We start from the raw sequence: 15,934 nt of genomic DNA on the forward strand, positions 1-15,934 counted from the left end.
GGCAGGGTGATGAGGTATGAGGGAGACAGTTTCTATGAATCAGAGGTGTTCTTCTATGGCAATATTTTTTTTTCCTTAAAGATATATATATACCTGCCCAGGATATGCTCCTGTGCAACTTTCCTTGACAACTGGACTGGTACATGGAAGAGAAAGAAGCCACTGCAAAGGGAAATCAAGTGAGCAGCTACATCAAAAGGAAGGAGAGACTATATGAAAAAATTAAAAAGCACAGAGTTTAATGTAACCAGGAGCCTATTTAAAAAATAAAATAAAAGCAAAGAACAAGCTGGGAAAGTCTCACTAGATGTAAAAAGGGAAAACTTAAGGGTTGAGGGTCTCGTTGACACAAATAAAGAGGCATAAACACAGTCAAACAATCAGACTCAGAAATTGTTCTCTGGGAGAAAAGGAGTTTCTGATTTGTTTGTTTTAAATCGACAAGACGGGTCAACTTTACTAGAGTCCCAGCACAAGCAAGAAATGAGCCCAGCCAGCCAGTTTCTGCAGTACACAAATTTTGCAGGGGTCATTTAAGTATGTAGGAGAATTTAAACAGCAGGATATGGATAAAGGTTCACACAGAGAGAGAGTTAACCTCTTTAAAAAGAATATATACATTGGCATTACAATCTCAACACTTCTTAAATAGAAGTCTTTGTGCCAATTGATTATGGTAAGTTTGTAGTAAGACATCAGCTGAACATGAATATGGCTGAAACAATTCACTGCAGATTCAAAACTCGGTGTGAGTGGCAGTCAACACGCGGGTCTCAAGTTGGCTGCTTTTAGCTTTTCCAAACTGATCAGGCAGCATTTGTCTAGACACCAGAATCTGCAGGAGTTCAAAAAAATCAAAGAGCCTGCTGGAGCAGATGAGTGTTAGAGGGGAAAAAAAAAAATTTAAAAATTCACCATTCAATTTTGCCCTCCAGTTTTAACTGCCTGGGTTTTTGCATGCACACGTTGTGAAAGACTAAAATCAGATCCTGCATATGCAAGGCTTAATAGCGAAGCTGAACCTGGAAATTGACATTTTTACTGGGCTCCCAGACAACCTGCACTACGGCTGACACCACCAGACCGTCTTGTCCACTGCTTACATGGTTCAGTCTCAAAGTTGGAAGCAGCAAGGCCATTAGATTTGCTCTGAACAGGGTTAGCTCACAAGGTTTGAAATGCCAGCGGTCAGTCGACATTAGGACTCCCAACATTACTAACACCAGTGGAGCTGTACCAGTGCTAGCGGCAGCGTAAAGCATGCCCAAGGCCTCCTTGGTGCAGAGAAGTGGATGTTTAAAAAGCCCACCACTAGAAAGTCAAATGAATAAAACACTCAGGACTCGAGACCGAAGTCAGTGCAGAGGCAAACACCCCCGCTGTTAACATGATGTGCGCTCTGCCACATCATCCTGAAGACTCTTGCGAAAGAGAGCAACAATGACTCCTGGGCGGGAGGGTTTGTAGTAGGCCATTATCTTAGTAACCACTGCCCAACAGAGAAATCTATGCAAGAGGTAATTAAAAACACGAATGCTGGAGAAGCAGATCCATCCAGACACATAGACAAGCTTTGGCTCAACCTTAAAACAAGCAGTAGACCAAAAAATAGGCTCTGGTCAGTTTCACTCAGGACACGTTTAGCTTGAGACCACTAGGAAATAGCTAAGGGGTGCTTAAGGAAAGGGATTACCTCACTTCTAACGTGCCATGGGAGATCAGGAACGGCTTATTTCACTGAATACTAAGCTCATGAGGAGAGCTGAGCCGTCCCCCCATCTTGTGCTTTGCAGCCTCTGCAGTAACTCATGATAGAAGACTGCTGTAGTCTCACCACGCTTTATACTAGCGAGTGCCGGCTCTCTGGGACACGCTACGTTAATCTCTCACCTGTATTGGAGCGCTGCAGAAGGGATGGTTTGGACGTCCCGGTGGCCAAGCTGGAGGAAGGGACTGAGAGGGACTTGTACAAAGCCGTCTCTCTGTGCTCCTTAAAGCGCTCTGCAGCCATGAGCGCGTTGGATAGCTCTTGCAGCGGCATGTTGTTTATATCTGACGAGAAGGGGCTGAGCGGGTTCTCCAGGCTCATTAACCAGCTTGTGTTACCTGGAACGGAGGGGAACAGTCAGGAAAGTTAGATATTCTCTCCTTTCGGAGACAGAAAGTTCAAATAGCCGAACTCAGCAGCATCAACGGCCCTGGGACTTGCTGGTAAAAAAATTAGGCTGAGTAGTTCTAGGGTTTTCTTGACAGTTAGCAGCTGACTTGGTTAATTTCACATTTTAAATGAGAATCAGTCCCCAGTGCCGCATGCTTCTCTCCTCCCCAAAACTCTTTAGCCCTGACGTTTTAGCTCAAAGCCGGCTCCCTAAAGGTTTTCCACTGCTGGAGTATTTTAATTAATGATAGAGCAATTTTAAATGATTCTCTCAAGACAACTTCGAGCTGAAATATGCAAGTCTTGCTTCCATGTGGCTTTTGGAATGTATTGGTGTCCAGGAATTTTGGGATTGCCCTGGTTTTTTAACCTTCATGCCTTCGACACCATTGCTACTCTTTCACCAACAGCAGTCGTGCACTTATTTATTACTCCAGTAATGGGCCTTGTTCGCACTTTGGAAATTAGATTTAGAAGAAGGAACCAGCGGCGCTCAGAAATGGCAGTACCATAATGAACAGATAACTGAGTGCCAACACAATGCCCACACCCACCAGTGCAGCAGGATTTAGTTTACATAAGGATTTTACTCTTCTCATAGGAGAGTCTTACAACTTCGCATCATTAAAAGGTGCGATTTCCAAAGACCTGGCTGACAAATAAAACATGAAGAACGGAGAGGTTAAGCAGCATGGAAGAATTCCATTTACATTTAATGACACGGATATTTTTTCTATGTAATCCCAATTTCTTAGCAAGCCACAGCTCAGAAGCCCCTTTGTGCAGTTGGTTAAGGTGTACCTGTGGGCCTCCGGACTAATATTTCTGCCCAGCCCTGTGTCAGCAGTGGGACATATGCTGCCAGGTTTGTTTTTTCTTTCTGCAGAGGAGCGTGGACACCAGGAGTGGCCTTCTCTGTTCGAGGTGCAGAAGCAGCAGGACTCCGTAACCCCTGGGGGGCTGAGCTGTCTAAAGCACCAACACGTAAGGCATGACCACCTGGCAAAACAAAAGACATGGAGGGTAAGAAAGGAGGAACCCAGGAGCTCAGTTTAGAGACCCATAACTGGACTCAGTGCCAAGAAAACACGTAATAAATAGTTCTCTGCACTTTGATAGCATCTTTGATCCCTATATCTCACATGAATGAACTGTACATTGTGCTGGAAACCTGGCAGAGGTATCCATTGGTCTCTTAAGCCAGGGGAATTGGCTACTAGAGATGGCTTTACTGCAGGTTTCACCATACAAACAATGGCTAAGGCCAGCAGGCAGAAATCAGCCATTCAGGAAGCCAGCATTCATTGCTGCTACTCATTCTAGGTCTTCATTACTAAGTACTGGCTCCTGTGATCAGACCACTCTGGCCTTTTTACATGGCCAGAGTTTAGGTCTGAGACTGGACACGCCGATCAAACATGCCCACTAATGGTTGCAAGGCTCCCAGGACAGAGATGCGCTGAGACTGCTTACCGGACATCGACCGGACTCTGTCGCGAGTGCCTCTGCACACCTGCTGGCTGGCTTGAGATTCCAGTTTTGCTGGAGCTTCTTTAGTTTGTCTCACTTGCAAAACAGGGTCTGGACTGGGGGGGGGGGGGGGGGGAGGGGGAACAGGGAGAAAGGAGGAGAACTAGTAACGTGGTGGGTTATAATTCATACCAGACTGAAATAGATCTGATCATTCCTTGTATTTACAAAACAGTTCCTTCAAATCAGTTCTAACACAATGGTTTTTAACTGGCTTCATTAGGGAAAAGAATGTTAAAATAAGAGTGACGTTTACCTTGACTCTGTGCTGGTCTGGAGCTCTCCAGAGTCCAGGCCCAACAGTGACCGGGTCCCTGTTCCAACACTCGTCGTGATGGTCACTAGCTTGTTACCAACCAGCCACGTCTTTGTCCTTCCTCCAGCCAAGAGGAACTCTCCCACAGGAGACCTAGAAATACAGGCTGGAGTGAATACAACTCACATACGTTGCCCAACACCTGAGATTCAGCCGGGAAGTTATTTTCTGCATTGGGGTTGAAAAAATTCCTGCTCTTTCCGCATTTAAATGACGACATTTCTTGCAAACTGCACCAAGGTAAAACTGGTAAAGCATAAAAATTCTCCATCAGGATGAAGGACGCACTGCTTCCTATGTCAATTACTTCTCTGGCTTCTAGACAGCATTGCAAATGTATTCCTGGCCTCGATGCAGCAGGCCTTATCCCTGCTACACGACTCCTTCCAGGATACCAAGTTAGACTAAAACTTCAGTGTTTCCAATTCATGCGGCACCTTTCATCCTGAAGGATCCCCAAACACAACACACACAGACACACAGTCTCTGATGGGAAGGAAAGTAGTCATCTGGCAAACTGCATTACATTGTGGGAGATGAGGAGGGTGAAATTTGGCCCACGTACTGGAGGCAAACCTCTGCTCATAGGGAAAGCGCTTTGGGTGTCTCTAACAACCTTTCTGCTCTGTGTGGTTTTTGAAGGTTTCATGCAAAAAGACTACATGGTTTTCAGCATATCTACTCTGGAAAGGCTCAATGCTGAGGAGGTCCTGACAGGATTTGATCCACAGTGCTAGGGGAGTTTTGTGTCGCCAGACTTCATGCTAAGTCAATGAAGGTTTTAGCCAGAGGGGATGGGTTAAGCCTATGAGACTTGCTGTGCTCATAAGAACCTGACATTGGATCCAGCAATTTCCTGCTGACGAGGCGAGACGTACCTTTAGGCCAAAGAATAGCTAACACCAGAACAAGTAACTGACTCCCACCTCTTGGGCACCGCAGTGAAATTTGAAAAGACATATCGGGCCATCATATCCAGACAGGTCTCTGTGAGTTCCAAGTGGAGGTTTTTTAAGTTGTCATCAGCCTGAGCCATCGAATTCTCATCTGCAGAGCCCAGGCTTGAACTAGTGATGGATGTCTGTATCCTACTGAGAGAGGGAGTTTAGAGTGTGTCAAGTTACACTGCAAAACAGATACAGTACTGTCATCGGATCAACACTAAGCCACGGAGCAATCCGCAATACATGCACATGCCACAATAGGTTTGACTACGTCCATATGCATCAAACCCAGGGCACATCAGAATCATTCTCAAATCACCGATATTATACAGTCACTGAAGATGACAGCTATGTCACCCCAGAACTGACAGCTCATCTTGAGAAAGAAACGGAAGCATGGTTGACGTTTGTGCAATTTGAGCAGGGTCAGCTTTAGGAAGGACGTGGTGCAGAATAGCAAGGCAAACAGCAGCGTTACATATATTGATTTTAAATTGCAGAAATAAAATTCAGAGTTCTGTAAAATCGAGCTAACCCAGTGGCAAAAAAAATTGCACTCTGCACACAATTAGTACATTGATATAAAGCAATTCTGTCTTCAGGTAATTGTATTTTAAGCAATGCAATTCTGAAACAATTGCAATAGCAGGCTGCGTTACAGAACTTGTTAGAAGGAATGCCTCGAACCCAGTCGTCTGCAAAAAGACTTGGCTGCACCTCAGCTGGGTTTATATTACGCAGCAACTTCTTTGGCATCATTAGATAGTAATTATTTAAATGTTTTGTTACCTATAATTTAAATATAAATAGAAGAGAACCATGTAATACTGTAGTAGACTAATAGGGACATTAGATTTTGAAGTGTCAAATGCATTTTCACAATAGTCACTTCTACGCCTCTCCCCCCACCCCTAACATGTTATCACAAACAGGGAAAATATTTGCAATGCAATTCCAGTGACAGTCTGATGCTTATTTCCTGTAGCCTAACAACATTCATTTTCAGGTAAAGAAACTTCTAGCCATCATATTCCTAGCCAGCAATTTAATATTCAAGGGACAAATTCAGAAACAGGAGAAAAGGATTTACAATTTTTAAAGATGTGACATGGCCAAATCAAGAGTCAATGACCAAACTATTTTCTTCGGTCATGAAAAAATTAACCATTTTGTAAGGCCTGCCCTTCACGGCTTTGTCCCTTAGATACAATATCCTGGAGATGCGTTGATGGTGAGTCACTTTATATCAACAGACTTCTCTGTGCCTTCTTCCCAGCAATAATCAAATGAACCATTCTCTCTGCCTTGCAGGGAAGGTTTGCACACAATCCTAGCAGAAAACTGCGACATTCATGCTTCAAGCTGCCTTTGGAAGGCTGTAATTTAAAAGCCATTTAACAAAGACTCAAACTTGCACAGAATGCAACCTTTTTATCCTTGATTTTTACTCCGCAATAAAAGCAGCTTTCGTGAATAGAACACCACTGAATCAAAGCACAGGGCAATGTAACACCACCACAACCAGCATTGGTAAACCACAGGACCTCCATGAAGCTTTTCCAAAGCACATTTTGTGGACAGGACCCAATTTTTATTTTCTGAAGAGGTCATGCAAGCATCCCGCATGCAAGCCCACCCTGCCCCCACCCACCCTTGCAGCAAAGTTTCCAAGTGCAGATTTGCTCTTGGATTCTCCCCCTTTAAAGTGCCACTACCTGCGGACCACATGTTCTGACACACTGATGCTGCGGGATCGGAAGGCATCAACTGCAGAGGGTTCTTTCAGCTCTTTCACTGGAGGAGAGTTATTCAAGCCTTGCCTTGCATTTTTGGCTATTCTTAAACTACTAGGTGAAGAAGCACCAAGCCCCGAAAGAGGTGTAATTGCACAGGTCACAGGAAGGGAAGAAATCATTGTAGGGATGGAGGTTGAAAGGTCACAGGTCACAGGGTCAATATTGGGGAATCCCAGAGGGTGATGTAAAACAAAACAAAAAAATGTCAAAAAGGAAAAATTAAAACATAAAATCAGGCAGAGTTGAAAGCATAAAAATCACTTTTGAAAACAAGATTTTAACAAACACTACAAACAAATGAAATTAGTACAAACAAAAACTGATGTCCATGATAGTTGGAATACTACACTGCACTGAGGAAGAGAAAATAGGTTTGCACTCAGATTTGGTATCAAGGTTTCTCCAGCCTGAAGAGCTGGGCTTGTTTCAACTTCCCATTGTGTTACTCTAACCAGGGGCTCTCCTGCAATATGATTACCGTTAAATAAGGCTTGTATAGAGACTTTATCATAGTGCTTTTCATACACTAAGTCTCAAAATATCCATTTGAGACAGGCAAGTATCTTTGTTCTACCTGTCTGGAAACTGAGGCAGAGAGGTTAAGAGTCTTGCCCAATGTCTGAAGTGAGCCAGTGATTAAGCTGGAAACAGAACCCAGGTGCCTTGACTAACCAGAAATAGTTTCTCTCAATTGAGAGAAATGCAGACACTCATTTCAAGTGATCTCCTGCCTTGCTTATGTGTAATTACAAGCATGAGGAATGAGGTTCTTTTCCCAAAAGGCTTTGGGACATTGGACACGAACCAAGCTTTCTAATTTGTCCTCAATGAAGTCAGACCCATGGACCTGATCCTGAAAACCCTTACTCACAGAAACAGCATCACTGACTGGGACTTCTTCCATAAACAAGGGTTTGCAGAGGAGTCCACGTTACTATCCAATTATAGTTTGCTTCCCCTAAAACTAGCCACGCTGATCCGATTATGTTAACAAGGGCAACACCTTCCAGAATTAGTAGTATTCCAACCCAATGAAATTAAGTAGGTTTTGGGAAAAAGACAGATTAACAAACTGCAAAATGAGAGATGATTGGCAAAGGTGTCTATTCCAAATTTTAAAAATGAAACAAGGAGATGAAGGTTTAGAGAATATTAACTTGCAAACACAAGACAGAGTTTACAGCTATGGCATTAAGGAGAGGATGGTGTTTCTTTGTTACAAGATCCTTATTATACTTTGCAATTAAAGGAGAGGCACTCTCCCCAGAGCATTTAAATGTTACTATGGCCTCACTGCAGAGAAACGCTGACGCAAGGTCAGTGAACCAACTCAAAGAGGAGTCCAGTGGATAAGCCACCTTTGCAAAACACTGAGTGACTTCCAAACTACATCTTCCCTTCCCTCTCTGCAGATGCTACTTCAAAATATCAGTGGCTGCTTCGAATAACATGAATACTTGAATGGACTTCAGGGTTCTACCTGTATTGATGTACTGATTTCAAAACACTCCTTCCTTGTGGGATCAATTGGTTAAGATACTTCACAGTGAGTTGCCTGTTTTTAAAAAGTGGACACTACCGCCTCTCCTCTTATGAAACTGAAATCTAGACTCTACTGCCATATAGAAACTTTCCACGGCAGACTGGTTTGTCATTCTAGTTTTTTTTCCCTCTCAGAAGGGATCAGAGATCCAGCACTCTCTTCTTCACAGAATAATAGGGCAGCAATAGGTCAGATTCTGGATCTACCAGAGTTTAGACTGGGCAAAAATAAAGTGGTGGCTCCCATAATCCACCCAACGACTCCAGTTTGTCCACATTGCTATTAAAATGATCCACAATGAAAGAATTGAAGCATCCATTGTTAAACTATCATTAAGATGCAGAATTAACAAACCACTGAGATGAACAGAGCATGCACCCCTCTCGCTATTTTTTTCAGCCAGCACTATGTTGATTCACATTCAGCTGACAGAATTATTTTTAGAATGTAAGCTTACATTCTGCAGAAGTGGATGGGGGCACCCAGTGATGTCTTAGTACGAATACATACCATTAACCACCAGCTCGTTCTGACCTCAGGTTTAACAACAACAACTCAGACCGTGTCTTAATACAGAACATTCTGGTGATCAGAAAGATTACACAGCACCTTTAAGGACACAGACAGTTCTCTTCACAAAGCACAGGAAAGCATTTGGCATTTAAACAGCTCCTAATGAAGAGCTACCCATAGCCCCAACTGGAATGGAATACAATTTACCTTTTCGGCCTCTCGTTCAGACTTGTACTGCGAGCCCTGAAACTGTCCTTCTCAGGGGTGTCATCAAATGAAAGGAGGACGTTTGACCGCAAGCCCTGCCAATTTGGACACACAGAAAACGGTTCAAACCGTTGGTATTTGCAGCCCACTTGCCATGAGCCAATCCTCAAGAGCTACATTTGATTTTGAAATTCTAATGTAATAAGTACAGGTGAGTTATTTTGATGTCAAATAGAATCTCTGTAAATTGACAGCAATAATGCCCACAGATTGCAGTTCTCAGAGCACTCTTTGTATTGCAAGATCCAGCCATAGCTGTTACCTTTGTAATGTAGGGAACAAAGTCTTTCCGGAAGGGCAGGCGACAGCGGATGAACCACATAGCGATCACATGGTGTGCCAGGCACACGATGTACTGGTTAAACCTGAACAGGGGAAGATTTCAGGAGTTTAGTGGGGCAATCTGAACACATTTTCAGAAGAGATGCAGTTCAATTTTAATATTACAGAGGTGTGGGAGAGAATACTACTGTACGTTCAAGGGGAAAAGGAACCTGGAGTGCAATTAGCAACACACACTATTTGTCTTGAAGCTAAATCTGGCCCTCCCTCAGCAAGAAGACCCATATATAAAGGTATCACAAACAACTATATTTTTCCTCTGTAGATCTTAAAACACTTTACAAAGGTAAGTCAGTCATTTCCCCCAATTTACAGATGGGGAAAAGGAGAGAACAACAACAACAAAAAAGACTGGTGAACTTACTTGGAGGGATTTGTATAGGGCAGAGAGATGGCAAACACGCTCGCATACTGCTCAGCTGCAAAGTTCCTATAGAGGTGAGGTAGCCTGGCTAGAGCTGAAACAGTTCAATACGAAAATCATTTGCGAAGTCTGGATGAGAGCACTTTGTTACTGACTCAGTATTTAGCTGAAGCATCCAGCGGTTTCTAAACCATTGGTACCAACAGGAAAGCTAACGTTACATTACGTTCTGTAAATAGTATTTTGCAAGGTGTAAGCTATAAGGAGGGAAAGATAACCTCCGATTTTCCAGTTCTCTAATGTTTTAATATGTAAAGCATGTCTCTTTTTTCTCAGTCTGCATGTGCATTAGGTTGAGCAGCTGGGTTACGTGAGCAAGCGTAGACTATCTGTTAAGATTTTATGGCAGTTGCAGCACTGTTACAACCTGTTCTAGGGTTCACTGTATTTCTGGTATTTGACCTTAAACTAAACCAAGATGATGATACTCATGCTAAATAACACAGTTAGCCTTTTCACAGCCCCACTGAAGAACACAGGTAAAACACAATTTCCACTGCAACTTACTTGAAAGAAATTCTAAGAGAGGTATTGCCATGTTTGCTGTAGCAGAAATGTGGGTTAACTTGACTATCAAGACTGGCAGTGCCTTTATGATGATGTCAGGCATCTCAACGCTGCATACTGATAAAGCCACAACGCACTGGTTTGCACAGCGATAAATTAAGCCATGTTCCAGGCAATAAACCATTTCACGCTAGAAGAATAGAACAGAATATGCTCGGTATAATAAAATAAGACCAGGATCCATCTGCCACTAGCCTACAACAAATCTCTAGCATTTCTACATACTAAAATGCTAGCTGTGTGTTGGTAATTGCATTGCTAGGGCCAGCAGCTAAAAGAATTTTTACCAAAAATGCACTAGCAATTTGAGACTACAATCTCAAGAGAGAAAAAAAACACACAGGTATTTCTGCACTGCTGGACACATCTTGGCTCTAAATCTTAGATGAGACATTTGTCATCCTGAACTCTTTGAAATAATCAATTTTAAGATTACAGTTTCTGACAGAATAAAAAGGGACAAAATGTTTAAGGCTTTTCTGTTCCCTTCTGATGGTTATCAGGGTCTTTCAGACAGGGAGAAAGAACCGAATGACTATGCAGGGGATGGCAACAACAAAACTGACTATACAAAGTGCTATTAAATACACAAAGCTCAGAATGTGAATAGAGTTTTACTAACTTCTCTCAGTTACAGTCATCCTACGTTACTTTTATTTACAGTGGGTACATTGTTTTCTGGCAGAACTGCCCCTTTATATGTCCAGTGCAAATGCTTACAGAGCAACTGTACGTTTAGTCTCCAAGTCTGAGACAGGCTGGCATTAGAAAGTGCACTGGAGACAGACTCAGATTTCACCTCCCACAGCCCATCCCATTGATAGTACCTGTTTAGCTTTGTCCAGGTAATTATGGTAAGATATCAATGCAGTCAACACTGGAACCACAGCCAGGTGCAAGTCATTGCGGGAGAACCCATCTGGAGCGCCACGCAACCTCTCAGCTGTCTTTTTGTCTGTAAGCTAATCAGTTACACACAGGGCTTGAGTACATTGTGTTTCACGTGCCTTTTCAATTCAGGTCTTTTGGGGCATATTTTCATAGTACAAGAGCAATACAGGGTTCCTTATGAAACAATACTAGCTTCCAGGTCCCAGAGCTCAATCATATATGTACTAGGATCTGGATGCTGTATTTGGAGCATAATCTTCATAGTAAAACTATGAAATAAATCCCTTAGCTAACTTTGCACAGAGTTTTAGGGCTGGTCTACACTGTGGGGGGCGGGGGGGGGAGGTCTGATGTAAGATACACAACTTCAGCTACGGGAATACCGTAGCTGAAGTCGACGTACCTTATTTTGACTTACCTCCCGTCCTCACGGCACGGGATCGACAGCCACGGCTCTCCTGTCGACTCCGCTACCGCTGCTCGCCCTGGTGGAGCTCCGGAGTCAACGGGAGCGCGTTCGGGGATCGATATATCGCATCTAGACTAGACGCGATCTATCGATCCCCGATAGATCGCTACCCGCCGATCCGGCGGGTAGTCTGGATGTACCCTTAGTGTGGGGGAATGGATTTTCAGGAGACCATAATATACACCCTAGAACCCCAAAGCCTTACATGCAGGTCAGTTTATTTAGGTTTAGGCTCAAGTGTCCTCAAAACTCACTCAATTTATGGATACACTTTTACAACTATATTCTTTAGCAATTGAAACATATGGACAGTTAAATATCTAAAGGAATTTAATTATCCCTAACCCAAAGTTTTAAGCTAAAGGAAAGGGGTCAAGTTGTTGGTGAGGGGGAGGAGGGACAGATTAATCCCAAAAATATAGGGTATAAAATAAGGAAGCCTTAAAGCAAACACATTTCTATTAGAAGTGAAGTTGTGGTGTCCAGACCCCAGGAGGACACACTGGTCATTACCATGGAGCAGAGTGCAGAGCACAGTTGGTCCAGGTTGCAAGGGGAGGTTAAAAATAGCACTTTGTAGCGGAGAGACTCCGGTAACTTGTTGAGAACCAGTTTCAACACCTTCCAGTCTGTCTCCTGGAAAGAAGGGAAGAGGGTTTAGTAAGGAAGAAAATAACTTTGCATGATTTATATGTTAAATTTGAAAATAAAGCCCATCAAGTGTCAAACAATGATTTGTTGTTTATTTCTGTGATCCCTTGTTTCTCCAGCCTTGTTAGTTAACAAAGATCCTGCTCTTATTTGATGCATGGGTTGCTTCCAGGGTTCCACCCAACTGCATCCTCTAGCTCAGATGTAGCATGGACATTTTGATGCCATAAAATGGACTGATCTCCAAATAGGTGGTGAAAACAAGCAGAAAGAGTCCAACCCAGGCCTTTTCTACATATGCTTCCTCCATCCGCCAAAGCAAAAACGTGATTCTAGCATTCAAGACAACTCCTGGTCCCAAAAAACGAAAAAGATACTGTCCAGAACCAACATTATTGCACCTCATTATTTCCTTTCCATGCTCAAATATCTAATGGTCAACAGTTTGTCAACTTAAGTTGAACTTCTAATTTTGGGGTGGGGGGTTATTATTAGTTTTAAATCCTCCTTGAGAAGCAGGGTGACATTTTTCCTACTGGCTTTTGGCCTCTGTTAAATGGAAAAAAAAAATTCACCCTTATTTCCTGTGAAGCAGAATCCAGTGTTGGTCTGCTTGGATTAGGAAGAGTTTTACTTGTGGCCCTCCTGGTGGCTGAAGAGTTGTAGAATCACACACAAACAATTTTCGGATGAAAGTTCTGGATTTCTAGAAGCTATTTAGATACCCTCGGCTGGTGTTGGGCATCCTGGATAACATTGATTGCTAGATCATTTTAAAACACAGGCCGGTCACGTTTTAGGTTTAAATATAATTGATGATGTTCTTTTAAGAAAAATAAAGCACAACAGTGTATGAATTGGCTACACTGTGAAATGGTGGGTAAGTCTCAAAGATTATACTGTTGAGAAAAGATTCAAAAAAGCATCCCATCAGACAATTTTTAAAGCCCTCTTTGAATAACAAATTAGGCTCAGCACTACATATATGCCGTTTAATCAGCCACCACAAGTGGACGAGTTAAAAGCTCTATTCCTGCTTCTTAGTGTAACGAGTGTCATGATCTTCCACAAGAAATATCCATTTTAAAAAGATTCAATGGGAGTTTTTTTGGGCATAAAGGGGATAAAAAGGTGACATTTTGGAACATTTCAGCATCAACATTCCAAACGCTTGAGTTTTAGACATGTTTCTGATGTCCTTCTTATCAGTACTTAGAGCTCCAAATGTGTGCACAGAACTCCACTGTAGATGGAGTTCATCAACGTACTTGCTTCAAACACTGCAGAAGGACTCGGAAGAGCAACGAGTAGGGCAGGTAGCCCATCCGAAGAGTGGCATTCTGGGAGGAAACGCTGGGGCTTCCTGATGGAGGGGAGAGGGTCCCAGCAGGTTTTTTCTCAGACACCCTCTTCTCTGGTTCTCTACGACATGGAAATACAAACCAGGCCAGCGTTTCAGTAGCCACAACCAGACACGAAAGCAAGATGAGAAATGCATATGCAAAGCAACAGATTTCAGGGAAGTGACCAAGCCAACTAGTCAGACGCACGCATCGCTTTATTATCTACCACAAAGGCTGCTTCTCTAAGTTCCTTTGCAGAGATCTCGCTGTTAAGAGGGTTAAGTTAAAGAGTCAGTTACTACCAGACTAGGCTGTGCAACTTGAAGTAGCAGCATTTCTACAGATCACTGTACCGCATCTTAGTGTAAAACCAGATTTCTCAGTCTCCTGGCAGGAAATTGCAAACAAGGGATTTGTAATCTTTTGCAGAGTAGCTACGTAAATCGCAAGGCTCCAGTACACTCCTGAGAGCTCTGCATGCCAAGGATTTGCAGGACTGGTTCCGAAGTTATTTACTAGAGGGAACTGCACCCCCCCATGCCCCCCCAGCCATAACTATGAATGTGGTCTGATAACTGCTGATCAGAATTTGGGAGATGAGAAGAGTTGTATAGAGACTGTGACAGACTATTAAATACACACGTGAGAATGTCAAGATTTCAAAGATACTACAATGCAATGAGAAACATACACCAAGTCACAGAGGCAGTAGGGGCTAAATCTCACTGCTCCATCCTTGTTGGTCAGGCCAAGGCGGTGGAGGGAGTCCGCTCGAAGCATCAGCAGAAAGTCAAATGCCTGCAAGAGAGAAGATTTCTCACTGCATTCTGGAATGACTCAAAACCTCTGCTGATGGACTATTCCCCCCCCCCACTTCTCACCACTCAATCTGCTGTCGTTCCTGGCCAGCAAGAAGATTTGCTCTGCACTGGGGCTGATTCTGTAGGGGCTTCCACTCCCTGAGCTCAACGGCTATGGAATTTATTAACACAGCTAACGAACATTTTACTCCAGCACTGGTTGTTCTACAGCTACAGAGGTATGCCGCAGAGTACACAGTAATAAATTCCTACCAACGCCCCATCTTCTACCCAACTAAAGCATTAGCTCAGCCCCTCCTTCTATCATAGTGTTAGGAGGGAGCCTATCCATACCTGCAATCGGATGCTGCTAGCAATCGGGAGGCGGTACACGTTCTTATAGTGGAGCTCGATGTGATTAATAAGCATATCATACACCCGAGTGGCATGGCTGGCAGGCAAGCTGTACAGCTTCGTCTACAGAGGCACAGAACAACAGTCAATAGATGCACTGAAGGTTTACTTGTTAACAGAATAGCCCATCTTTGGTCAATCGGCATCAAAGAAAGGCAATGTGAGCTGTTCCTGAGGCCAACACGAACAGATGAATCCTGGGGATCTCACACACACAAAATCCCCAAACAGATCCATCTTCCCGCTTTTAAGAGAGTGCAGCGCGTGCGCATTATGGACACCGACATTTCTATGAAAACTGTTTGAGTGGCAAATTTGACCTTTAATTTATGAATGACCCGATAAAGACGTTGCTTGGGGGTATAACGCTATACTCCACTGACGCTGCTAGTAACATCAATAAACAAAGGGCAGGGCAGGCTTTGAGACGGCCTCAGAAAGTGGTGTTTGGATCCTGACAGGCTAAAGTCATTTAAGTTGTTCTTGTAACATTTCCACCATCTTGAATGGTGAGTGTCTGGCAATACAAGAGATCTGTGTAGTTTTTGCCCAAGGTAGCAAGTGAATTAGTGAGATTTCTGCTGAGAAATTTCAGTCACATTAGAACTCTTCTCATTTTTTATCTAATCTAGATCCAAAAAGTTACAGGTGTGGGTTTGGATCTGGAGATCTGAATTTCTTTGGGGTTAGGATTCAAAAAGATTCAGATTTGAGAATCCAGTTCTGGTTCCTTTTTAACTGGACCCTAGGAACAGATCACCAAAACATTTACATTTATGACATGCTGGCTATTAGTAGATAAAGATTTAATATTTAATACATCATATGCAAGGTACCCAGTCAAGAATTGAACTAACCCAATCATGGCTAAAATATCCCCTATTCTGTTAGTTTAAAGAGTGGGACAAGTGAATTAGTCTATGAAGTTACAGAAGAGAAAGAATTTGTTATTGGGAATTGACTGGC

At 43.1% G+C, this 15,934-nt stretch overlaps 1 protein-coding gene across 9 annotated transcripts in view; it reads right to left on the reverse strand.

The window, feature by feature from the left end:
* Window positions 1–15,934, reverse strand: part of TSC2 (TSC complex subunit 2) — a 42,679-nt gene that overhangs the window by 12,662 nt on the left and 14,083 nt on the right. The window contains exons 17-32 of one of the 9 annotated variants that reach the window (XM_034783007.1): window positions 14,909–15,031; window positions 14,446–14,552; window positions 13,680–13,833; window positions 12,274–12,396; window positions 11,228–11,362; window positions 10,341–10,530; window positions 9,774–9,867; window positions 9,330–9,432; window positions 9,008–9,102; window positions 6,664–6,792; window positions 4,931–5,095; window positions 3,945–4,097; window positions 3,632–3,744; window positions 2,960–3,157; window positions 1,891–2,106; window positions 94–162 (exon numbers count right to left, since the gene is read on the reverse strand). In XM_034783007.1, coding sequence (XP_034638898.1) covers window positions 94–162; window positions 1,891–2,106; window positions 2,960–3,157; window positions 3,632–3,744; window positions 3,945–4,097; window positions 4,931–5,095; window positions 6,664–6,792; window positions 9,008–9,102; window positions 9,330–9,432; window positions 9,774–9,867; window positions 10,341–10,530; window positions 11,228–11,362; window positions 12,274–12,396; window positions 13,680–13,833; window positions 14,446–14,552; window positions 14,909–15,031 — 2,167 coding nt within the window. Of the gene's footprint in view, window positions 1–93; window positions 163–1,890; window positions 2,107–2,959; window positions 3,158–3,631; window positions 3,745–3,944; window positions 4,098–4,930; window positions 5,096–6,663; window positions 6,796–9,007; window positions 9,103–9,329; window positions 9,433–9,773; window positions 9,868–10,340; window positions 10,531–11,227; window positions 11,363–12,273; window positions 12,397–13,679; window positions 13,834–14,445; window positions 14,553–14,908; window positions 15,032–15,934 lie in introns of all 9 variants that reach the window. The other 8 variants (XM_034783008.1, XM_034783006.1, XM_034783012.1 and 5 more) reach the window with 8 other exon arrangements.

Source organism: Trachemys scripta, chromosome 10, assembly GCF_013100865.1.
Source record: "Trachemys scripta elegans isolate TJP31775 chromosome 10, CAS_Tse_1.0, whole genome shotgun sequence".
In the NCBI taxonomy this organism is placed as follows: domain Eukaryota; kingdom Metazoa; phylum Chordata; order Testudines; family Emydidae; genus Trachemys; species Trachemys scripta.